General features: G+C 35.8%; 1 protein-coding gene and 1 long non-coding RNA gene across 4 annotated transcripts in view; both read right to left on the minus strand.

Annotated features, from left to right (window-relative positions):
* LOC143250825 (uncharacterized) overlaps positions 1-6,534 on the minus strand; it is a 59,263-nt gene extending 52,729 nt beyond the window's left edge. Inside the window, exon 1 of the long non-coding RNA XR_013028367.1 lies at positions 6,138-6,534. This is a non-coding gene — a long non-coding RNA (uncharacterized LOC143250825). The remainder of the gene's footprint in view (positions 1-6,137) is intronic.
* Positions 6,535-19,231: 12,697 nt separating this feature from the next.
* The window catches only part of LOC143250827 (Iroquois homeobox protein 5a-like), a 56,117-nt gene continuing 48,526 nt past the window's right edge, over positions 19,232-26,822 (minus strand). The window contains exons 5-6 of one of the 3 annotated variants that reach the window (XM_076501885.1): positions 23,843-24,003; positions 19,232-22,942 (exon numbers count right to left, since the gene is read on the minus strand). In XM_076501885.1, the coding sequence (XP_076358000.1) occupies positions 23,882-24,003 (122 nt within the window). In that variant the 3' untranslated portion in view covers positions 19,232-22,942; positions 23,843-23,881. Of the gene's footprint in view, positions 22,943-23,284; positions 24,004-26,822 lie in introns of those variants that run through there. The other 2 variants (XM_076501884.1, XM_076501883.1) reach the window with 2 other exon arrangements.

Below are 26,822 nucleotides of genomic sequence, written 5' to 3' on the forward strand. Positions count from 1 at the left end.
TGTATGGAACAAGATAATAAAGAAAACAAAGAACAAATGTGTATGGAACAAGTTAATGATGGAAACAGAGAACAAATGTGTATGGAACAAGATAATAAAGGAAACAAAGAACAAATGTGTATGGAACAAGAAAATAAAGGAAACAAAAAACAAATGTCCGTGATAACGAGAAAATTATACATTTGAAAACGGCTGGTATGGGTAGAGAAAGCACCAGTAGAGGAGCGAACAACGTTTCGACCTTGTTCGGTCATCGTCAGGAAGAATGACGAAACGTTGTTCGCTCCTCTACTGGTTCTTTCTATATCCATACCAGCCGTTTTTAACTACATAAAGAACAAATGTGTTTGTTTTGTTTGTTTTTACTCGAGGGCTATCTGTGCTAGTCGTCCCTAATTTAGCAGTGTGAGACTGGAGGAAAAGCACCTGGTCATCACCACCCACCGCCAATTTTTGGGCTACTCTTTTACCAACGATTAGTGGGATTAACTTAACATTATAATGCCCCCACGGCTGAAAGATCGAGCATGTTTGGTGTGAAGGGTACTCGAACCCGCGACCCTCGGATTGCGAACCAAGCGCCCTAACCACCTGGCCATGCGGGGTCTAACAAACGTGTATGGAACAAGGTAATAAAGGAAACAAAGAACAGGTGAGTAGTACATAAAATAAGAGAGTGAGGCGGGAAAGAAAGTATTGATATAACGACACTTTATACGAAGTTCATAACAATACAAGACTTGGTATCAGGAAAATGTAGGTCACGGGCAGTGAGCATGGGTTATTCCACTTAGCTTAAGCCAAAGAGCAAATAAATATCGACTACGTCATGCTTACGTAACAGTTGAGAAATCAATTAATAACGAGGTACGTCTTCAAAAACCAACATCGCTGTTATAAAGTACAGTATAGATAATAAACTGGGTGTGCTTCATTTCTATAAAATATGCTACTCTGCTAACAACGGTATTGATAGTTCATTAATTATGGAATAATGGAATTTAAGGTGTTTAAATTATGTAACACAAAATGGTACCTGAAACTTCGTGAAACACCCCAAACCAATTTCATTTTTTATTCATAACAACGAATGAATGGACCTGGCCAATATTTCATTGCACTTTTTATCTGCAGTACTTGTGTCAGTATTTATAAATTTTACGATTTTTGTGTGTTATCTTTAAGGCTTTGCATTTTGAAATACAATTATATTTATTTAATGATATATTTATTACAATATTGTATTGTGTTGTGTTTTCTTATAGCAAAGCTACATCGGGTTATCTGCTGAGCCCACCGAAGGGTATCGAACCCCTGATTGTAAATCCGGAGACACACCGATGTACTAGCGGTGAACTCTTACAATATTAAACGGAAACGAAGCAAATTTATATTTTTAACGAAAATATTAGAAAATGCAAACACACAAAAAACGGCATATTTTGTTATCGTATTTTCCATTTTCAGTAATTTACACATTATTAAAACGACTCTAGTAACGTGAATTATGTGAGTGTTTATTTTACGAAACTGCATTAAACTTTCTCTTATGGCGGTGTGCATTTCAAGAAACTCTATTACTTCAGTTCTCTTGAAATGTCGCGTACGTTGCTTGGTAATCAACACACCAGGCTGCGGATTGTAAGGCTAGAGATACAATACTTTTTTAACAGTAAGATGTTATAACCATGACTGGTTGTCTTTTTCTCTCTGGTCAGCACGAGATGTTTCACGGGTGGAAAATGTATATACAACTTTTGAAAATAACGATAAGTCCAAAGAAATTAACGGACCTGTGAAAAACGTTTGGATGTTTTTGTCTGAAAAGTAATATTACGTATTCATGATGCGTTGCACTATTTCCCTCTTGATACGAAAGCAGAACGTGAACAGTAAGTCAGACAAGTAAAAACAGTAGCTCTAACGCGTGTAGTAATAAAGGTAGGTGAATCTATATATACCAATATATATTGCGGAAATACTTGGAAAAGTTCAACGTTTATTTATTCAAAAAGAAATGGAAAACAGTCACCGTACAAACTTGATTATTCGCGTTTTAATCTAGTAATTTCATTAAACATATTGAATATTGTAATTACTAAAAACCACTTTCAAAATCAAATCAATATAATTTTACCTAAATATCGTCAATGTTTCATTTCTTTGATAAAATTTATAAATTTTATTAAAACATAGTTCGAGTCAAAGGTCGAATACTGTTATATATTTATAGCAAAGCTACGAAACCTGTACAACCTTATATCCACACTAAGAGATTGATTATCGGTCTTGTATCGCCTTCACAGTTAAAATGTGATAAATATTTTAAGGTATCTCATGCATTCGAACCCGGCTCCTAAACTCCAAAATCCACAGCTCTACCACAGAGCCACTCCTTACCCAGGTTGCTTAAGCTAATTGTAGAAGGAACGGGACTGACAGTTACATGGTTTGGAAAAACAATTAATCTTTAGGGCTACAAAAAATAAGCAGCATTGTTAACAAGTTAAAGTAAACACTATTAGAAAATGAAAAGATGTTTAACATTACGATTCCTATAACCACAACAATCCACTGTTATAAAGTAAAAACATTATGTTTAACATGGCGATTCCAATAACCAAAACAAGGAATGTTATAAATTTAAAAAGATCTTTGGCACGACACATCCAAGCAACAACGGTAACGTTAAGTGTAAGTAAAGTGAAACTACTGAACGAGATGATATAATCTCATCCATCATCCTATTTAACTGTTTTGAAGATTTCAGTAGAAAACAGAAATATTCTACTTAATTATTTCTCAGATGAACATAAAACATTTATCATTAATTACTTATTTCCGCTATTACCTATTACCAATGGTAATTGAACTATTTGTAAATATAGCTTCCTATCAAAACATGTGGGTTAATTGTATTTTTCTGTGTGGTAAAGACTGTATCTCATCTGAAGATGTCCAATAAGTTTCTGATACTTCTGATTCGTTTAAATTTAAAAAGTTACTCAGTTGTTAGGCGATAAACTTGAGGACTTGTTACACTAAAATAAGTAACACAATCGTCGCGGTGAACACAGTGCAGGTGATTCATTGTATAACTTTCTGCTAAAAATAAAACAACAATAGCTTGAAAATATCTTATAACGAGTATCAATGGACAAATAAATTGCTAATAAAATAATTATATATAAGTTTAGCCAGCAGGGACCGGCATGGCTAGGTGGGTTAAGGCGTTCGACTTGTAATCTGAGGGTCGCGGGTTCGAATCCCGGTGGCACCAAACATGCTCGCCCTTTCAGCCGTGGGAGCGTTATAATGTGACGGTCAATCCCACTATTTATCAATTCTTTGGTAAAAGAGTAGCCTAAGGGTAGGCGGTGGGTGGTGATGACTAGCTGCCTTCCCTCTAGTCTTACACTCCAAAATTAGGGACGGCTAACGCAGATAGCCCTCGTATATCTTTGCGCGAAATTCAAAAAACAAAACAAACATTAACTATCAGATACAGAAACAACTTGATAGATGGGGGTAATTACGTATGTTTGTTTTCATGAATTTCGTGCAAAACTACACGATGGTTGTCTTCTTTAGTCGTCCCTAATTTAGCAGTGAAAGACTAGATAGAATGCAGCTAGTCATCACCACACACCGCCCACTCTTGCGCTATTCTTTTACCGACAAATGGTGGAATTTAGCGTCACATTACTACGCCCTCGATGTTTAGTGAGACGGGGATTCGAACCCGCGACCCTTAGATTACTAGTCAGGTGCCCTAGCCACTTGACCATGTATGCGTAGATTACTTCCTTGTGTCATTCAAAGTTACGCCAAGGTTATTTGCACTGGCTCTCTCTACTTTTAAACTTGTAAATGGTGTGTGTGTGTGTGTGTGTTTTCTTATAGCAAAGTCACATCGGGCTATTTGCTGCGTCCACCAAGTGGAATCTAGCCCATGATTTTAACATTGTAAATCCATAGACTTATCGCTGTACCAGCGGGATACACTTGTAAAGCGAAGGCAACTATTCAACAGTCCCCACCACTCTTGGGCTACTCTAATTCAATATTGGAGCTTCACCCACCGAACTCAACCCATAGTCGCAAAGAGCGTACTATAATTTTGCAGGCCCGGCATGGCCAAGCGTGTTAAGGCGTGCGACTCGTAATCTGAGGGTTGCGGGTTCGCATCCCCATCGCGCAAAACATGCTCACCCTCCCAGCCGTGGGAGCGTTATAATGTAACGGTCAATCCCACTATTCGTTGGTAAAAGAGTAGCCCAAGAGTTGGCGGTGGGTGGTTATGACTAGCTGCTTTCCCTCTAGTCTTACACTGCTAAATTAGGGACGGCTAGCACAGATAGCCCTCGAGTAGCTTTGTGCGAATTTCAAAAACAAACAAACAAACAATTTTGCAACTACAGGTAGCAAACTATAGACTCTCGAATTCATAGTTCGATCGCTAACCTTAGGCCTCGTTCGGAGTAGAAACAAAAAATTAATCGTATTATTAAAATTGCCACCCTCACCAATTGTTCAGTGATAAGCCTAAACGTCGGATTTTGAACATAGATAATCCACTGGCAGTTTTGTGCCCGAAAACAAATAGACAAAGAGAGCATTATCAATATTTCTTTTTATTATTAGCTCCGGGCAAGGTTATTTAATTATACAAGAATAAAATTTGGTGAACTCGGAACATGCTAGTGCCATACACTGTATTTAAATTGTTCTGCTACTTGAGATACTAATCACGTGATTCAGTGACTGAACACCTTTGTTTTCTATCATAATATTTATTGTAAATATCGCACATTCTAAGTCGACATAACATTTTGTGGATAAAACTTGCACCATTAACAGTAATGGCTTCCGCAAAGAGTTCTAGTTAAAACACGTCAGGCCCGGCATGGCCAGGTGGGTTAAGGCGTGCGACTCGTAATCTGAGGGTGGCGGGTTCGCATCCCAGTCGCGCCAAACATGCACGCCCTCCCAGCCGTGGGAGCGTTATAACGTTTCGGTCAATCCCACTATTCGTTGGTAAAAGAGTAGCCCAAGAGTTGGCGGTGGGTGGTGATGACTAGCTGCCTTCCCTCTAGTCTTACACTGCTAAATTAGAGACGGCTAGCACAGATAGCCTTCGAGTAGCTTTGTGTGAAATTCAAAACAAACAAACAAACACTTTGCCGTGTGCTTGCTGTAAGTATGGGACATAGTTTACTTTGTGTATGCTTATAACAAGTCATATTCTAGAAGTTTATGCTAATAAAAAAACAACACGTAAATCGTGTCACCGAAACATCCCTTACAGAAAAAGAAAATTCATGTACTCAGTTTCTTAAACAACCACCGTAAAAAAAGAAAGAGAACTACAAACCTTCACCACTGTGGGGCGCTGTCCACTAAGGTCTCAAATGTTTATTTAACTCTGACGTTCACGAGCCACCCCTTGGTGCTTCGAAAATTGATTCACCTGGCGCGTGACATCGTGTTGTCCCACACAGAGTAAACTCCATTTTATCGCTCGCCTCATCTCAACAAGAGAAAACGATTTATATATGCCTTTTCTCTCGTCACTGGTGCTTAGTAGGAAAGAAAGAGCAATAAATCCTTCCTGACCGCCTAGTCAAGAAGCCCGTTAAGTCAGTAACTACAACCGGCAGTGACCAACTACAACACCCTTACTGTCTGGACCCATTAATGACATAGAATTCTTATGTCAGCTTTTGTTTTTATTCTAATATCATAGCAATGACTCCGCAGTTGTTCAGAGGTAATTCTGAAGACTAAAAATCGGGTTTTGATACCTGCGGTAGCAAAGTAGAGACAGCCCATTCTGTAGCCTTGGACTTGCCAAAAACGTGGGAGTGTCGTGTGATTAACTGCCACTTAGTGTCTATCCACTATATATGATAAAATAATCTAAACAACTACACTCGGAAGCCACAGTTGCGTACAGAATCTTAATAGTACTGAATAATTTAATGATGCTTTAAGACAAACCGAACAAATGTGTATGACAAACCAACATAATTCGTCGATTAATATTACAACTGATTAGCTATTTGAACAGTTAACTTAGATAACTCTTGTCGTTAGTAAATACGACTTCAATGTTCACTTGTTACAGAAAAACTTACAGGACGGAAAGCCACAGTCAGAGTTTTGTTAGCCCTCACGTATGTCCGAACAATATCATTGATCACATCAGAAAATTCCCAAGGAAACTGAAGTAAATAGTTTGTAAAGATTTCAGTTCTACAAACTATCTGCATACGACACTACACAAACAGCACAGTCATGTCTAAAAGTGAAATATTTTCCACGAAATTAAACTGTGTGATGATAGTCCAAGAATTGTAGTACCCATACATGTTAGGGTGATATTTGATTTATCTCTTCACAAAAGGAAATTATAGTCAATAAGAAAAAAAATATTATTCATATCCATGGCCATCCCTAAATTCTAAACATATGCCTCGAGTCCCATCTCCTCATTTACCATGATGAGCCGGTTCAGGAGGCGACAGCTAGTCTGAAGGAAAAGATAAATGCTACTATAGAGGGCGTTTTTCCCACCGTCCTTTATGGCTGCTTCTGAAAGGTCAGAAATGGGTGATTAATCACTAGACTTATATAGCACAGCAAGCAGCTCTTTTCACACTTTGGTGTCTACAGATGGTTTTGTCGTTTAAAGAAACGTACTCAGTAGATGAGAAGGTGACAAATTAGGGATAAACCCTCTAATATTTCTATCATCAAAGTTTTTGTTAGCGTCAACGTAACAAGGATTTAATCTGCCAAAAAAAATACATGATCAATGGACGACATAATTTCTTTCTAATGACGAGAAATAAAGTAAGAGGACGACGTTGATAAAGCTGATTAAACACGCTGAAAAATCAAGTAAGCGAATGTAAGCACTCCGAATAAATAATAAAACTATTATAATTTACATAAAATAGAATATAATAAAATATATTTTAAAAAAGTGCTGTTCTTTAACGGACTCCATTGGGGGAAAAAAACTAGTAAAATGTTTGTTGTAAAACTAGAAAAAAGAAAGATTGGGCTAATAGTTTGAAAAGAAAATTAGAGAGATGATTTAAAATGGGCAAATAAAGCAATTAAAAAGCACGTTATAGAAGAACTTGGATGACGTCAGAGGAAGAGAGGCAAAAAATAAAACAAGTACCACAATATTGTTGTTCGCGATTATCAACACATTCTTTATTAAGGTTACCTCATATCGTTTTTGTGGGCTCGTGGATAGAGCTGAAGGTTAATGAACCTATAGCTGATAGTGTGTGTGTGTGTGTGTGTCTTTTCTTATAGCAAAGCCACATCGGGTTATCTGCAGAGCCCACCGAAGGGAATCGAACATCTACTGATTTTGGTTTGGTTTGTTTTGAATTTCGTGCAAAGTTACATGTCCCTAATTTGGCAGTGTAAGACTAGAGGGAAGGCAGCTAGTCATCATCACCCACCGCCAACTCTTGAGCTACTCTTTTACCAAGGAAGAGTGGGATTGACCGTACATTATAACGCCCCCACGGCTGAAAGGGCGAGCATGTTTGGTGCGACAACGATTCGAACCCGCGACCCTCGGATTACAAGTCGAGTACCTTACCCACCTGGTCATGCCGGGTCTTCCCGGCTGATTATCACTAAACGCAACTACATGCAGAGCTCCATGTTTCAATTATTGGAAATAAAAGTTTTGAAATCATTCCAAAAGGTATCAATTTTCATATATTTGTCGAATTCAAATCTACGTGAATATCAAAAAATTGTCGAGTTTGTTTTCATAATCACGTAAGTTTTTTTAGCATTTGTAATCTTACAGACTGAAACCCAAGATATTTATATCCGAAAGTGGTAGTGAGTAATTTGAGTGGTATTAAACGTAACAACAGAGACATGCAGGCGTTTGTACTTTGTAAAATAAGAAGATATGTTCACTGTGTTTTTGAAAAGTACCGCTACGTGTTAAACGCTATACTCGAAAAATATACAGATAAGATATAATTGGTTCTCGAAAAGTGTAAATACATATTTAAAAGTTGTACACTGAAAATATGAAGAAATAAAAACTCAGTCCTTGAAATATTCGATGTTGTGTAAAAAGGCACTTAGAAAATATAATATGTGGAAACGGAATAGAAACAATATCAGCGCTCGAGAAACACAAGCAACGTGCCCGGCATGGCCACATGGGTTAAGGCGTGCGACTCGTAATCTGAGGGTCGCGGGTTCGCATTCCTGTCGCACCAAACACGTTCGCCCTTTAGCCGTGGGGGCGTTATAATATGACGGTTAATCCCACTATTCGTTGGTAAAAGAGTAGCCCCAGAGTTGACGGTGGGTGGTGATGACTAGCTGCCTTCACTGTCTTACATTATAAAATAGGAATGGCTAACAAGATAGCCCTTGAGTAACTCTGCCCGAAATTCAAAAACGTTTGTTTTGGAATTTCGCACAAAGCTACTCGAGGGCTATCTGTGCTAGCCGTCCCTAATTTAGCAATGTAAGACTAGAGGGAAGGCAGCTAGTCATCACCACCCACCGCCAATTCTTGGACTACTCTTTTACCAACGAATAGTGGGATTGATCGTCACATTATAACGCCCCCACGGCTGGGAGGGCGAGCATGTTTAGCGCGACGCGGGCGCGAACCCGCAACCCTCGGATTACGAGTCGCACGCCTTACGCGCTAGGCCATGCCGGGCCGATTCAAAACAAACAAGGAAAACACAAGCAACTTGTGGTAGATAGTAAAGTAAATGTAAAACTATAAACACTTGAAAACACAAACATTTGGGTCACGAGTATTTTTGCATAGAAATTCGTGTACACATTTAAGTTACAAGATCTTCGAGGAAATGTAAATATATATGTATTTCAATTTTTTTTAATGGCAAATGCTCTTTTTTCTGTGTTTTCTCACACCTTTAAAACATGAAGTAACCCGAGTAACTAAAATCTGATATTCATCGCGAATGAACGTTTTTTTTTTGTTCTATTTTTATTATAACGATCTTGTTTTCAATGCCATCCGCTTGTCACAGGAGGTGATATCTTCTACCTCATTCCATTACAACGACAGCGGAAAACCCTTAAAACGTTCACGTTTGTCAACAAGAAATATTAATTAGGAACGTCCGAACGTGTGCCGGAATCCAATTTATTAATGTTTATGTATACACTAAAATGTATCGTATTTGTGCGCTTTAAGTTCAACTAAACATACCAGTCTTTAGGATATTTTAACGAGTGGTTTTAGCTTGTAAAAATAGTTTTGTGGTCGTCGGTGAAATTGATGTACTCGAGGTAAGATATAAAAGGTAAGTCGGGTCGACAAGTAATGGGTTTAATAGCCATCTCGAGAATGTTGTTTACACAGAATGAATTGCCCAGGCTGTGAGAAACGACATTAGTGTTTTTGATTAGTGGGTTCAGGTGGCCGTGGTTGTCAACCAAGCTACTTGTCAGGCTGGTAAAATCCTGACGGGTGCCACAGTTCTCCATGTGAAGAATGGGTGAGCTATCTGTAATGGTGTCTAAATTAATTTCTTATTTCTGCACTCCACCACTAGACGAAGTCCTAGAGAGGTGATGTAGACACATACATAGAAACAAAAGAACGCCGACAGAATGAGACAAAGAGCCCAAATGGCAAAACAAACAAGACGATTTCAAAGCAAATAGGCCTAACAGGTTAACGTTACTACGTTTGTGAGCTACTGAAAACAGATGTCAAACAAAGTTAAACTGACCTTTTACCACATACAATCATTGAGTTTTTCACGCCCAAGACAGCCGTTAAGTGACGAGAAACAAAGAATGTACAATTTAAGGAAAAACAAACCTGTTTTAAACATAACGTATCCTGTGGTGTTTCAATGCCTGTAACACAAGTCTAAATTTAAAACAATAGTCTTCATGAACTAACGAAACGAATGTGTTAGTTGACACAGTCTTTGTATTGAATTTTGTAAAATCTACACGCACATAATAAAAGCGTGACTTTACAAAACAACAATGTATCTATATAAATGTATAATACTGTCTGTTGTATGTTAACGTAACTACTTCGCAGTGTTTGGATGGATCTTTACCAAAACTGGTATGAAGTTTATTAGATTTATGGGGAAATACACACATAAGGACTAAGAAAAGAACTTCATGTCAAATTTGGTGAATACATGTAAAGTTTCCCCCCGCTAGTACAGCCGTAAGTATACGGATTAACAACGCTAAAATCAGGGGTTCGATTCCTCTCGGTGGGCTCAGAAGATAGCACGATATGGCTTTGCTATAAGAAAAATATACAAACACACACACACACATGTAAGCTTACGGTTTCAATTTTTGTGTTTTGCAGTTTTTATGGGCGGTTTTGTGTTGTCTTTTTTCTTACTCATTACGTACATAAAGGAAGCAGCTTTTCCTGTCATAAGGTAACCTTTCATTGATCAAAAATTTACATAACTTCCTTTCAAGGGACTGGTACTCTAGCTAGTATTGAATAAAATGAAAATCTGAATTGGAAACTGTAAGTCATTTGTGAGACTATGTCTCTAAAACGCTTGTCTGTGTTTGGGGAACAGTTTGTGTTATTATAACCATAACACAATGATTGTGTTAACAAACAAACAGCTTTCTTACTGGTGAAACGTTTTAGAATGGGCGGCAACTGCCTTTTGTGGAGACACAAGTATAGAGGACGAAATTTCGAAAGTCGTCCGCCTGTCGCCTTCGGGTAACACCTTACACACACACATTGACCTGAAGACGAAAGGCGGAAGACTTTCGAAACGTCGTTTTCTATACTTATGTCTCCACAACAAGCAGTAACCACCCATTCTACAAAGTTTCATCATGAATACTCTGCCTAAACAACCTATCAAAGAACGTTTTTACTGTATATCTATATAGAACGTAACCAATGGTGCAACCCTTTTATTTGATGTTCAGTTCCTTTCACACTTACACCACTGCGTCTTGTTCCTCTTACAGGTACAGCACTGCGTCTTGTTCCTCTTACAAGTGTATCACTCTGTCATGTTCCTCTTACAGGTTCAGCACTGCGTCTTGTTCCTCTTACAGGCGCACTACTGCGTTTTGTTCCTCTTACAGGTGCAGCACTGCGTCTTGTTCCTCTTACAAGTGTATTACTCTGTCTTGTTCCTCTTACAAGTGTATCACTGTGTCATGTTCCTCTTACAGGTTCAATTCTACGTCTTGTTCCTCTTACAGGTTCAATTCTACGTCTTGTTCCTCTTACAAGTGTATCTCTGTGTCATGTTCCTCTTACAGGTACAGCGCTGCGTTGTGTTCCTCTTACAGGTGCAGCACTGCGTTTTGTTCCTCTTACAGGTTCAGCACTGCGTCTTGTTCCTCTTACAGGCGCAGCACTGCATCTTGTTCCTCTTACAGGTGCAGCACTGCGTTTTGTTCCTCTTACAGGTGCAGCACTGCGTCTTGTTCCTTTTACAAGTGTATCTCTGCGTCTTGTTTTTCATACAAGTGTATCACTGCGTTTTGTTCCTCTTACAGGTACACCACTGCGTCTTGTTACAGGTGCAGCACTGCGTCTTGTTCCTCTTACAGGTACAGCACTGCGTCTTGTTCCAATCACAAGTGTATCACTGCGTTTTGTTCCTCTTACAGGTGTAGCACTGCGTCTTGTTACAGGTACAGCACTGCGTCTTGTTACAAGTGCAGCACTGCATCTTGTCCCCTTATGAAGGTAATATCTGACACAGAACCTTCAGTGATCTTCACACACCTGGTACATCGATTTTCTAGTAGAACTAACAGATTTTGTTTGGTTTCACCAGTTTTGTACACGTGTTTTAAGCTTCATCTTAATCTAAATAAAATATTAAAATATCAGACTTTAATACCCACCACATGGCCAAAAGTATGTGGACACCCCTTCTAATTAGTGGGCTCAGCTATTTCAGCCACACCCATTGCCAACAGGTACATAAAATCAAGCATACAGCCATGCAATCTCCATAGGCAAACATTAGCTGTAAAATGGGTCGTCCTGAAGAGCTCAGTGACTTTCAACGTGGCACTGTCATAGGATGCCACTTTTCCAACAAGTCAGTTCATCAAATTTCTACTCTGCTGGAGCTACTCCGGTCAACTGTAAGCGCTGTTATTGAAAAGTGGAAACATTTAGAAGCAACAACAGCTCAGCCACGAAGTGGTAGGCCGCACAAGCTCACAGAATGGGACCGCCGAGTGCTAAAGTGCGTAAAAATCGTCTGTCACTGACGAGTTTCAAACTGCCTCTGGAAGCAAAGTAAGCACAAGAACTGTTTGTCGGGAGCTTTATGAAATATGTTTCCATGGCCGATCAGCCACACACAAGCCTAGAGTCACCATGTGCAATATCAAGCGTTTGGGCTCTGGAGCAGTAGAAACGCGTTCTCTGGAGTAACGAATCACGCTTCACCATCTAGCAATCTGACGGAGGGATCAAGGTTTGGCGAATGCCAAGGGAACGCTGCCTGCCTGAATGTATAGTGCCAACTGTAAATTTTTGTGGAGGAGGAATAATGGTCTGGGGTTGTTTTTCATGGTTTGAGCTAGGCTCTTTAGTTCCAGTGAAGAGGAATCTAAATGCTACAGTATTCAATGATATTCCAGAGAATTGTGTGCTTACAACTTTGTGGCAACAGTTTGGGGAAGGCATAACAGTGCACCCGTGTACAAAGCGAGGTCCATTAAGACATGGTTTGCCGAGGTTGGTGTGGAAGGACTTGATTGTTCTGCACAGAGTCCTTATCTCAACTCCCCAAACACCTTTGGGATGAATTGGAATGCTGACTGTGAGCCGATCCTTCTCACAAGACATCAGACTAATGCTTTTATGGCTGAACAGAAACGAATCCCCGCAGTCATGTTCCGGGATCTAGTGAAAACCTTCCCAGAAGAGTGGAAACTATTATAGTAGCAAGGGGAGACCAACTCCATATTAATGCCTATGGTTTTAGAATGAAATGTTCAACAAGCACATATAGGTGTGATGGCCAGTGTTCACATACTTTTGGTCATGTAGTGTAGAATACCTAGTAACAGATAATGGTTGTGACTCCAAATGCTGTTAATGGTCGTAATACCAAACACGGATAATGATTTATGACTCCAAATATGGATAATAGTTGTTTCTCAAACTGTTCGACAGAGCACCTCCAGGATACTTGAAGATACTTTCAAGATAAATAATTCTGAAACGTATCTTCAAGTATCCTGGAGGTGCTCTGTAGAACAGTTTGAGAAACAACTATTATCCATGTTTGGAGATACAACCATTATCCATGGTTTGCGGGTTCGAATCCCCGTCGCGCCAAACATGCTCGCTCTTTCAGCCGTGGGGGCGTTATAATGTGGCGGTATAATCTTACCATTATTCGTTGGTAAGAGAGTAGCATAAGAGTTGGCGGTAAGTGGTGATGACTAGCCCCCTTCCCTCTAGTTTTACACTGCTAAATTAGGGACGGCTAGTGCAGATAGCTCTCATGTTGCTTTGCGCGAAATTCAAAACCAAACCAATGTATCATATAGGAATTAGTGAAAGGAGGTGAAGGACCACATCTCGTTTCTAAAGAACAGGAACGATTTTCAGTTAGCTTAAGAGTAATGATCTGTTGAAGAGGTAATTATGTTGACATACATCTTTCTGTAAACATGTTTGTTTAAAGTGCGTGTAAATAAATATCACTTTTTAGGTTTTAGGTCTGGTTATGCAGCAAAGGTTTATTACAATACTTGGTATATGCAGCTTTATTGTAAGCAAACGATTAATTTCTTAGCATACACAAAAGCCCCCTCCCCCCCTTCCCATGGTACATTTTTCATGTTTAATAATTTTATTTTTTTTGTGTGTTTTATCACAGTCGATACTAGCACGTGCAATAACTTTATTTTTTAAACACGGTTGCTCTGCGTTATATTTATATGGTGTATTCCAAAATTATTCATTCTACGTGATATCCAGTTTCTCGTCCCTAGATGTCGAGTCAATCGTATTAATAGTTCCATTAATGTCCCCTGATAGGACAACGGTACGTTTTCTTATTTACAACGCTAAAATCAGGGGTTCGGTTCCCCCTCTGTGGACACAGCAAGTAGGCCGATGTCGATCTGCTGTGAGAAAACACACACACACACAGTTCCATAAACAAATTAGTCTTCCACCTTACAAACAAGTTTCTCTTTCAACATTGCTTTAATGAGTTATATTTTTGTTCCTTTGCATCTAGATCCTCACATTTACACTGAAAGTGCTAGCGTTTCATTTGACTGGTTTGGTTTGTTTTCGTAAGATGATCAAATGCTTATTGTAGTATTATAACTTAAACACATTCTAACTTTTAGTTGTGCTAGCAGATGATAAGTTGAGGTTCCTGTAATAAACATGACACTAATGTTTAAAAAAATGTCTAAGTTTGAATGATCTGTTTCTTTCTTTGTATTATGTTTTGATGGTTCATTTAAATTTTACGGCCTTCTTTGAAGTTTCTTAGCCAGAAGTGACCAAGGGCTAGCGTCCTGGACCTTATATCCGAAGTTCTATGGTTAGCACACAGTTTCCGCCATAAAAAATTAAATATGTGCTCTGTACTTCGACGAGAAAAGCCCACGAATCAGTGTTAGCTAGCTGTTTTCCTTGTGGACTATCACATCAAAATCAGTGAATATCATCCTCGAGTAGCTTTGCGACAAATTAAACGAACAAACAGTCGAATTTTCTTTGTGGTTATAAAATCAATTTTGTAAAAGCAAATATTTATAATAAATTTATTTTATCAAATTTAAGCACGGTATGTGTGTGAATATATATATATATACGTACTGGACAAAAATAATTAGAAATAAAAAAATATTGGTACATTTTACCAAGTTTCTAACTCGCAAACTACTTATGAAAATATATGTTTGTAATTTCGCGCAAAGCTATACAAGGGCTATCTGCGCTAGCCGTCCCTAATTTAACAGTATAAGACTAGAGGAAAGGCAGCTAGTCATCACCATCCACCACCAACTCTTGGGCTACTCTTTTACCAACGAATAGTGGGATTGACCGTCACATTAAAACGCATCCATCGCTGAAAGGACGAGCATGTTTGGAGCGACGGGGATTCGAACCCGCGACCCTCAGATTACGAGTCGAACGCCTTCACCCACCTGGTCATGGCGGGTCCTGATGAAAGTGAAATTTATTGGTTGCTATCTTGTAGAAAAATTACTTATTTGAGCATCTTGTTGAGGTGTAAAAACAACCTTACACCTCATTTCTTCTAGAGGCAGTGGTTGAAGCAACGCCATTAGTTCTCACAATGTTTTTATTTACTGTAAACATTGTTTGAGTTTGTAGGTGACGCTTTTGGAATGTTATGTTTTCTCATTTTCCCGTGTTATCTATTTTCTTATTTAGACGTCTGGAGCTGTTCAGTTGTATGATGGGTTAGGTAGACGTGAAATTCATTCTAAATCTAGTCAGGGACTTATTTTATCAGATTAAAATTCGAAAAACAACCTGCTATAAAAGCATATCCTGTTCCAAGTAAATTATTTCTGTACGGTAGAGACGAGCATTATAATCCATCCAATTGGAATTGGGGTCCAATGGCATCATCAGGATATTCGTCAGTGATTCCTATAATTCCATACCAGTAACGATAGTATTTTAATATTCTTCAGATCAGTTATTCCATCGTAGGGTAATGCTTTCTCTTAATTAGCATCAGAAAGTCACGTAAGATCTGCCATATTCAGCTGCTATTCAGAATACGACTATGCAGATTGTCTCCACACAAACCAAAAAAACATCTGGTCTTCCTATGAGGTAATCTTGATAACATTGTATTCGAGTTTATCTTGGACGTGTTAGTAATTCTTGATCATAAAGTGAAACCATAAAGACTTAAAACCATAAGGACTTAATTTGTCTAAATTTAAAACCTGTTGATACTCCAAAGACAGGAGCAACAAATATAACAAACAATTTTACTGCCCTCGTAAGGTCGTAAATGGCGTGGACGAACGATTTGCTTGATGTGAAATTAATTCAGAAATTCAAATAGCTACAAATTCAAGCGTCACGAAAGTTTTGAAACAGCCGAGATAACTTTTGTTAATATGAGATTCACACACAGTTTTATTTCTCTCCCATTTACAGATGTGTTCAAATGTCAGACACGTAACTAACACGCAATATACCAAAGTTAAATGTTGCCAAAAGAAATTTGTTGTTGTTTTTCCAGGATATTTGCTCAAAGCTACGCAAAAGACATATGAGTTAACAACCTAATTTTGATCATTTTGAGTCAATAGACTAGAAGGTAGGTAGCAACTAAACACCTACCATTAGAGCTGCTTTAATAGAATAGTGGGATCTGACTGTCATTCTATAATGCAACCACGACACCAAAGTGCCGACAACGTCGATTAAAGACGCTTGAACTCACAGTCCAATACATTAAATAATCACTAAACCTAAGAATTTTGTTACTTTTAGAAATTTGAAATTTTAGTTCCCAAGTTTCATAGCGTAATTACCTTAAAACTTGGTGATTTTAGCTCCTTGGTTCTTCGATTTTGTTTTTGTTGTTTTTTTTAATTTCTCTCAAAGCTACCCGAGGGCTATCTGTGCTAGCCGTCCCTAATTTAACAGTATAAGACTAGAGGAAAGGCAGCTAGTCACCACCACCCACCGTCAACTCTTGGGCTACTGTTTTACAACTAATAGTGGGATTGACCGTCACATTATAACCCAACCACGGCTGAAAAGGCGAGCATATTTGGTGTGACGGGGATGCGAACCCACGACCCTCATATTACGAGTCGCACGCCTTAACCCACCTGGCCATGCCGGGCCGAAAGAATTCGTTTCATACAAGTTGAGCAAACTTGTCCGTTTTGCAGTATCTAGACATTTCTGTCGTAAAAGTTGCATTATATTTTTAAGATGAAAAATTTATTTCATGGAAATAATTTATCTAAAAATAAATTCTTTAAGACCCCTTAAATCCGAATTTTGAAGACTTATTAAGTAAATGAGGTTCGCTTTAGTTCATAGCATGTATATCTACATTATTTTGCTTCAATATACACTGCTGGCCCAAATCTTAAGGCCAATGAACATAAAGAAAAAATATACATTTTGCGTTGTTAGACTCAACCACTTATTTGAGTTGAGCTTCGAAAGATGAAAATAAGAAATGGGAAAATAAAAGTAAAAAACTTTTTAGCACTTGATAGGGAAAATGTGAACACTATGAAATTAGCCTAAATACTAGCTGGTCAAAAGTTTAAGACCATACTTAAAAGAAGTCCTAAACAGGGTAAGAAAAGCCCAACAAGAGGTCTCAGTAGTGAATTGCACGGTCGTCATTGCTAATAACTTCGAACATTCGCTTTGGCATGGTCGATATAAGCATTTGCAGAAGGCTGGCTGGAATGTTATTCCAAGTGGTGAAGATGGCTTCACGAAGGTCATGCACTGTTTGGAATTGGTATCCATTGCTATAGACTTTCCTTGCCATCCACCCCAAACATATTCAATGAGGTTCAATTCGGGCGAACACGCTGGATGATCCAAAAGAATCACGTTATTCGCTATGACAAGTCCTTTTTCCTGCGGGCATCGTGGATTGCAGCATTGTCCTGCTGAAAAATCCAGTCATTTCCACACAAGCGAGGGCCTTCAGTGAATAAGGATGCTCTCTTCAACATGCCAATGTAGCCAACTGCTGTTTGACGCCCTCGTATAACCTGAAGCTCCATTGTTCCATGGAAGGAAAAAGCATCCCAGATCATGATGGAGTCTCCACTACTGTGTCGTGTAGAAAATGTCTCCGGTGGGATATTCTTATCGTGCCAGATGGAAGTCATCTGAACCATTCAGGTTAAATGCTTGAACACAAATGACTAAATTTTGTTACGTGTTTACCGAGTAACGCTTCGTTTCAGTATGGTCTTAAACTTCTGACCAGCTAGTATTTAGACTAATTTCACAGTGTTCACATTTTCCCTATTAAATGCTAAAAAAGTGTTTTTTTTATTTTCCCTTTTCTTATTTCCATCTTTCGAAGCTCAACTCAAATAAGTGGTTAAGTCTAACAACGCAGAATGCATGTTTTTTCTTTATGTTCATTGGCCTTAAGATTTTGGCCAACAGTGTATGCATCAATTGTTTTACTATTTATAGCAAACTTCTCGTGTTATTTCTGATACCGGGAATTATAAGATTTTTCATAATTTTTTATTCGGGTTGCTTTGGATGTAATACAATTTATTAATAAAATATTATTATCTCCATTATTTTCGCTTTTTTTATTCTTCATTATTAATCCAGTTTAAACCACACACCAAAGAGGCAAGATGCAGCTATGTTTGACTTCTGAAATATTATATTTTAATCACAATCCTGTTAATTAGCCAAAGAAAAACACTAAGTTTATATATGTTATCTTTTACTTACTTCTTAAGGCAAATCATTTTTTTTTTTTATATTTCAATAAGCATTGCAATTTAGGAGGTTCAGACAGTTAACCAAATCGTGGAAATTATAAATATTTAAAATTTTGTAATTATTTATCTTCTCTGGCACTCTATAGAAAAATGAATGGTATTACGTATTTTTGGCTTCATGTTTGTGCAAAATTAAATACGTTTGCCCACTGCGCCATGGTTAGTGAATCAAAGTACATTATGAGGACTAAAAATTTATCAACAAAATAACTCAATTTTCCCCACTTGATACAGTGTAATTGCAAAACAAAGAATAACATTTTATACAGAAAAGATACACGCAGTTTTTCATCAATCATTATTACGTTGTTGTTGTTTTTTTTTTGTGTCTCCAGTTATATGTACTTGTGAATGTGTAATACGATATTGAACATATGAGAATTAATATTAATTAACGTATTTCTTATATAGAAATATATAGTCACAAACTGACTATTTTTGAAGAACCACTCACGAAGTGTGAATATGTTTTGTGAGAAAATGAACGTTTAGACTGAAATTTATAAAAATCTCTTTTAAGAGAAATTTACAAACGTTTTCACAGTTAGTGATATCGAGAAAACCCACTTGTAGAGAAATATATTTGCAAAACGGCCGTTTTTGCATATATGTTTTCACAGTTAGTTTAATATTAATAAAATTTTGATCTGAAAGGAATAAACTAAATATATTTCAAAAAACGTTTTAGGAGTTTCAGTTTATTTCAAATACATTTGAATATTTACAATGTGGTAGAAACTCGCAAATAGATATATTCTCTGATATTATATAATACACACATTTGAAAAATCCCACCAACAATAAGAAAGGCGAAGAATCATAAATGAGTCAGTTGAAGACTATCACAGATAGTTAATATAAAGAAGCAGGGAAAAAAAAACTCTTTACGTCTCAAAGAGGTTTATATCATAAACAAAAATTTGTGAAATTATTTGTTTGAAAATCTTTGCCGTGAGATTTAATAATAATGTCTATCACGTAGGTTCAGAAACATTAAACCTTCAGTTCAGTAAGATATGGATATATTTAATTTCAAATTATTGAAACATATAAATTATTAACTGAAATTCATGTCAACAAATATTCTTTAATCCAACAAAAAATATTTCAAACAAACATCATAGGTGCAAGACCGTGTTTTTATCTCCCTAAACTGTAAATATTTTCTAGTGTAATTCAAAGCAACTGATGTCAATCACTTCGTTTGATTCGTATAAAACATAACAGCTTAACATTATCAATTTCAAGTCATTATAATTTGGAAAATATCCATATTTGAAGCAGTATTTATGTGTTCCCTAGCCTATACAAGTTATATATCTGAAACAAAGAATCATATAACACCATACTTTGTAATAACACCTCTAACATCAACTCAGTAGAAATGATCACATTTCTGTAACTCAAGGGTCCACTTTGAACTTTATTATTTAATCTTACGATATTTGACTAAAGATTTTTAAATAATGTCCAATAGTTTTTAAAATACAAATAATAATTGATTTATCAACATGTTTCATTATTTTACTTCTCTTGAATACAGTGCCCAGCATTACTTCATGATAAGTAAGGAAGTTAAAACAAACAGCAGTAACATAATTGTGAATGATTTCATGTTTCCTGCACTCATTATCGCTTCCAACTTTAACACTATAACTGTTGTGTTCACACACGAGATGTTCCCGATAGGTTAGAGATAAGTTTACAAACTTACAACAGTAAAATCTGAGGTTTGTTCCACCAGGGTGGACAGAGTGCAGATAGTCCATCATGTAGCTTTTCGCGACAACAACCATACGTGACAGAATAATAACGTAAAATATATCACATTTATGTAAAAAATGAGATATTAATAACTTTCTGAAATTCATACTTTGATATTACGCCAAACAATAACCTTTAAATTAATAATTACTGCTAGAAAATTTCATCAGTCTTACGTTCAGAAGTGTTTTTTTTTCATTTTCCTGTGTTTAATTCAGCTAATATTTCATTCTTATGTAAAGGATATAAGGTACTTACACATAAAATATCTTTCAAATAACGTGCTCATAGCTACCTTTAAAAAACGAAGAAGAAAAATTATAACTTTTCTCTAATTTCTCAAATTATATTAGAATATCCATATAATATAAATATTCAAAGGTATGGTTATCATAATTTTGTTATCTTACCAAATAATCCTAACTGCTGGTAATAAAATACATTCATGTAAAATAAGCGATGTACTGCAGCAGCGAATAAACAAGCTTAATAATACACCTCTAAATAGCTAAATGTTTATGACAAATACAACTCTTTTAATTTTAGGACGAGCTTGTCTTTTCGAATAGGACGACACTGGATAAACAAATAATAAACATTAAACAATATTAAAACTTTCACGTATCAACCAACTCTTTAATAATAAATTCATCTTTAAGTTTTTCAAAAATTAAAATACATAGACATATATGTGTGTATGTGTGAAAAAGGAAATTTAAAGCAATAAGGTAAAATTATCCTAAATGATGCTGATTGCATTTTGATAAAGATCTAAGTATTTAGTTAAGAACACAACGTTCTATTTTCGAATAGAAATCTGAACTTTGTTTACTTTGAAATTTGTTTCACAAGCTATTAATACTCAAAATTAGACAGATAAAGACATTTTAAAGTATTATGTATTTTAAGAATATGAATTACTCGTAACAGAAAAGAAGGACAAAAAGGTAATCAAACAATGTGAAATTCGTAATGGTCGGTTATTGCCCCTAGTGTTATAAAAACGTACAATTACATTTTACCACTTGTTGAAAGTTTATTAATTTAGTCAAAATTGTTATCTGAGAAATATTTTATATAAATTTTATGTCCTTTCGGTGTTTATTTTCTTTGTAGAACACTAAACAGATTTTATAAACACAGTTATTAAAACTGATAATTGATCACATTTGAATAGCAAAGTGATGACGACTTTTATTATTTGATTACTTTAATTCAGTAAGCAATAGATTGTTTCTTGTGAGGTAGTTGAAGGCAATAACGTTTGTTAATACTTCCTGTGTGTAACCCGTCTTTGTTTTTATCTAGACTCTACATTTAAATAAGGGAATCAAATGTTGTATACATTACAAAAGAGTTTGGCTTCTACTTGTATCGTCTTTTAAAAATAGTGAATATTCTTATCAGCAACAATTTTGAAAACTGGACGTTTTACAAATTTGTTTTATAAAATTTTCAACCATATAGTGAAAACGTTTGAAATATTCTAGAAAACATAAAGCCTCATTCAGTTCTTATGGTTGAAAACTACTAATTTCCCAGTAAATGTGGGAAAACTACGTATGAAATTGTAATCCAATTCTCCCAAAATAAAATATTGATTAATTTGCGAAGAAAATTTATTTATTTTATAAATTCAAGTCCGACTGGATAACAAATTTATGTTACAGAAGCTTTTAAAATTGTTAAACATTTTGTGCAAGTAGCAATTGTGTCGTAAAATACAAACTAGAAATATTATTTTAGTCCTAATAAAAATGGAAGTGATATTATTAAATGATTTATGACGTAAAAGACACGTAACTAACATCTAACGTTCTTATAAATTTGTTTTAATGAAACGATAGGTAAAATTTTATATTTTGAGTAGACTTTAATGTCAAACTTTTGATTGTGTAAAACTTCACGCAAAACGAAATTACAATATTTTCCAATAAAACTTTTCATTTCCTTAGCTAGAATTTCAAAAAGAACATGCCACTTATCAAATAATTCTAAACGGCATTTATTCTAAAATGTGAACTACAGTATTTATCGATAAATATCTAATTTCTCGCCTTTATCCGTCGTCCCACAAAACATTGAATTTTAATTATGACAACATGATGTTCGTGGAACTCTCTGAGATATCGTTTATTATATAAAAAGCAGCAAAAAAATTGGACCACAAGTTACCCTGTTTAAAAGGTATTATTTTATGAAAATTTTACTTAAGATTATCCCGAGTCGCGAAATTACAAGTTAAACCTAATATTCCTAATATGAAACGTGATAAGTTGGCTGCTCTCATAGTGACCAAAAAATGTATTCTCTCTCAGTGTTACATACTGAATGTCGCCAGAGATGCAGTTAGTATTACTTGAAAATACGATATTTAATTTTGTATTAAAATAATTACAACATCACGGTGATAGAAAGGCTTTTCACGCTCTGGTTGGCAATTATCAGAACAGGATTGAAGTATTGTCTTGTAAGATGCTCCCCAGTGGCACAGGTGCATGTCTGCTGACTCACACTGCTAGAAACCTGATTTCGATGCCCATAGGTGGCAGAAGACAGACAGCCCGTTGAGTAACTTTGTCCTTAATCCCGGATAATCAGATCAATTAATCCATTCTTGTTGGATTTGCTTGAGAGAAAAGAATTATCTCAAAATTTCAAACTTGAAATTATTTGAAAATTTACGATCATTAGTGCTTTAATGAGTCTTATTGCTCGATGTTGAATTAAATTATTTTCTCCCATGTTTACAATATGGTGTAATCAAAATTTAACTTTTTAAAGTTATTTGTAGAGTTCAAAACGAATTTGTTTCCCGTAAACATCATGTTGGCCTCTAGACTTTGTGTTACCTTTCAACGTAACCACCATTATAAACATGTGTATCTAATGATGTATAACACTTAATGCTGAATTACTTTCAGAGTAGGTGTATTAATTCAATGATTTCTGTTAAGTTTCGAACTTTCAGTTTCTTCCTGATAATCTAAATTTACTCTCTATGTATTATTTTTATTGAAGGATGTCTGGAATAAGTTATATCATCATTATTGGAGTAAAATAACTATTACCAACAGTAAGCGCTTTATAATAATATATATATTTTGACAGCGTACTATCCTTTGTTTCACCACCAAACAAAGATTAGAACCATTCCTAAATGATTACCATCAAATGATGGACGAAGATGAAATTACTTCTCTTATATGATATCTTTGTCCCAGGTAAAAAATGCGGTAAAACATCTGGTTTTCAATTTATTCTTATTTACCTTTGTTTTAGCCAACATAACTTCTTAAAAATGACGTGACTTCCAAATCACTTCGTTCTAAAAAAACTTTCTTCTCGAAATTAATTAACAGTTGTTTTTTTCTGTACGCCACACACATTAGGGTTATTTTCTCTACGCACCAGTTAATTAGTAAAGAGTCAATTGGCAAAGTTCTCTACATCTCAAATACTTTCACATTTGAAATTCTCACATCTAAACAGAAACTGATCATTACAATATTAAACTTTAGTGTCTCACATTTTCGACTTTACCGTCGTAAATCAGGTTGTGTACAGTTTATACGGATGGTACAATATATCCGTGGTTTCCTTCTGAATACTTTGCTGTTGAAAATGTTCCAGGAAATGGACGAATCATTGAACTCCTAAAGCTTCCAGCAAACGTAGATGATGGTTTCTCTGATGTAATAATATAAAAAGAAACAGATTAGAAAGAGACTCTGTGTTAATATGTAATTTAATAACGTTAATTCATTCACAATATATGTTATTTTACCTTTTAAGATGGCGTTTCTTACAAAATTTTGACGGCGTTGAATTTGGCTCGTTTTATCAAAGGATCGTGATACAGATGATTCTGGAGAAAACACCACTCCAACATTTTATAAAATAGAGATTTGATTAAACGAATTATTTCTTTGTAATAGACAGCAAGCGGAGCCACGTTTTCAGTTTGCACTTTAATTTATCTGCCACATCTTTTGATGAAATAGAACATTCAACATAAACTTCCCTTCACTTCCCGTACGAAATTAAATTCAGAATAAAAACAAAATTGCATGGCATTGTACATTTCGACCAATGATTCTTCTAATAGAAGGGTTGTTACTTCTGATTTTTTTTCTTAGTTCACACTAAATCTATAGTAACCGGGATCAAAAGTAAGTTTTTTGTTTGTTTGTTTTTCAGCCATAATAGTTTAAACTTTTTTTTATTACTGTTCTCTTTCAAAACAGTATCGTTAGGGTCAACAGAAATATGGGTATGTCCACAGTTATCATTGATACATTTTATTCAGTATTATTTGTCTAATGATCTTCGAGTTTTTGTAATATTTTGCATTTATACACCCCCCCCCAGTTTTGTTTTAGTTTCTATGCAGCTGTCAATAGAGGGCGCTAACCAAATATTTCTCGTATTAATGTTACATATTCTTGGGTGTAACATTTAAAACACATTTCCCAAGCTCGTCCCCCAAAGGAGTAGATAAATTAAACAATTGTATGAACATATTTTAGATTTTTCGTATAAATTACCTCGTCACTAAAGAAATTATAAAATAAATGTACATATCACGATAGTCCTGCATCTCGTGACAAGTTCATTAATGTCTTTAAGTTTATGAGCATTGAAGCAAATCTTACACAAAACATATCAAAACACTATGAATTTTTCAGTAAACCTTTAAAGTCTATCAAGAACTGTACTTTATATAATGTTTACGTGTTTATTAATTACCCAAAACTGTTCATTCGATGAGAAATTATCTTATTCTATGTCATTATTTTCGAATAAGTATTGCTGATATATTTTGTTAACACACCTCAAGTTTAGTCAACTCTTTATAAGAGTGTGTTACTAACAAAACTGCTTATTGTACATTAATAACTTCCAGAGCATCCGGGTAAGGATTGCTCGAAACGTTTTGAATAAGCCAATCATGGCATCGCCCAAATCTCAATTTTTTCTTCCTATTAATGCATATAATACTAGCTGGAGTACTCGACTGTTACACGTTTATAACAAAGTATAAGAAATTGTGCTTATATTATTTTTTCTTAACATAATAAACATTAAAAGTGTAATAAAGATACATGAGGTTACCGATACTGAAAGAAAAGAAATGCTGATTTCAAAACTTTCCTCAATAGTTCATACTAACGATGGGGATATACACCCAATAGTTTTCCCAAACTAGAGGGGAGTTACCCCTCCGTACACTCACACCCCCATTACTTCCCTCATGTCATCCTGCATCACTGTGTCAGTAAATGTGGAAGCGTATAAGGAACAGATACACAAACATATCGACATTTATTGTATATTGATCTATAAAAACATAATTAGCTTGCCTATAATTTTAAAATGATCAGATTTTTTATAAAATAATTTATTTTAAACTCAATTAGTAGTGTGTCGTTGGTTGTTTGTTTCCCTATTTTGTTATGGCCTTACAGTTAGGGCGCTTGAAATGTATTCTGCCAGTTGCGGTATCGAATCCCAGCACCAAACATGCTCGCCATTGCAACTGTGGGAGCATTAAAATCAAATAGTAAACCCTATTTTTCATTGGTAAAGAGTAGCCCAAGAGTTGACGGTAGGTGATGCTAACTATCCGTCTTCCCTCTTGTCGTTTACTTCAAAATTAGGAATCCCTAGCACAAATAACTCTAGAGTGGTTTGTACGATATTCAAAACAACCCTAATTTTTTGTTTACTTTCGAGCCTTGCTTGATGAAAATACAATAAATGTGTTTAGTAGCCTACACAATCACCTGAATCACCATCAATTGCACTATTATTGTAGTTAATGCTGGTAATACATCAAATATCCTATTTATTAATGTTATTTTTTCAAGTTTCTTCCCATGGATTCGTTATGAACTAATGATTAAAGATTTGGTATATTTAATGTTTCTGAAACCTGATCGTATACACCTACGTTAGTTTACCTGGTTTGTCAGCATTTTATGTGTCCAATTGCTTTCATTTTTCTACACTATTTCATAGAGAATAATAATTCTTGAATTTCTAGCCTTTTACTATGAAAACAACATTACTTTTACTTTTTTCTTTATTTTTAAAGAAATATGTAATTCCGTTCCGGATATAAAATTGATAATCTAAACATTGTACTTCTATATAATAAAATATAGTGGCTTTCTTAAACACATGCCTCCCAGTGGCTCAGGGGTATGTCTGCGGACTTACAACCCCAAAAATCGGGTTTCGATATCCGTGGTGGGCAGAGCACAGATAGCCCATTGAGTAGCTTTGTGCTTACTTCAAAACAACAACTATAAACACATAGGACATTTAAATCACTATATTAGTCATTAAACTCACGTTGGTAACTGTGTGTCAGAGTTATAAGTATAATAAGCGTGAATCTCGTTTATAATGTACCGAATAACGACCAGCTTTTACATTTTCATGGGGACATCATGGTTCAGTGGCTCGTGCGAATTCGAGGCTTACTCATGACACGCCGTTGTGTC

The sequence above is a fragment of the Tachypleus tridentatus genome, chromosome 5, assembly GCF_004210375.1.
Source record: "Tachypleus tridentatus isolate NWPU-2018 chromosome 5, ASM421037v1, whole genome shotgun sequence".
NCBI classification, from domain to species: Eukaryota; Metazoa; Arthropoda; class Merostomata; order Xiphosura; family Limulidae; genus Tachypleus; species Tachypleus tridentatus.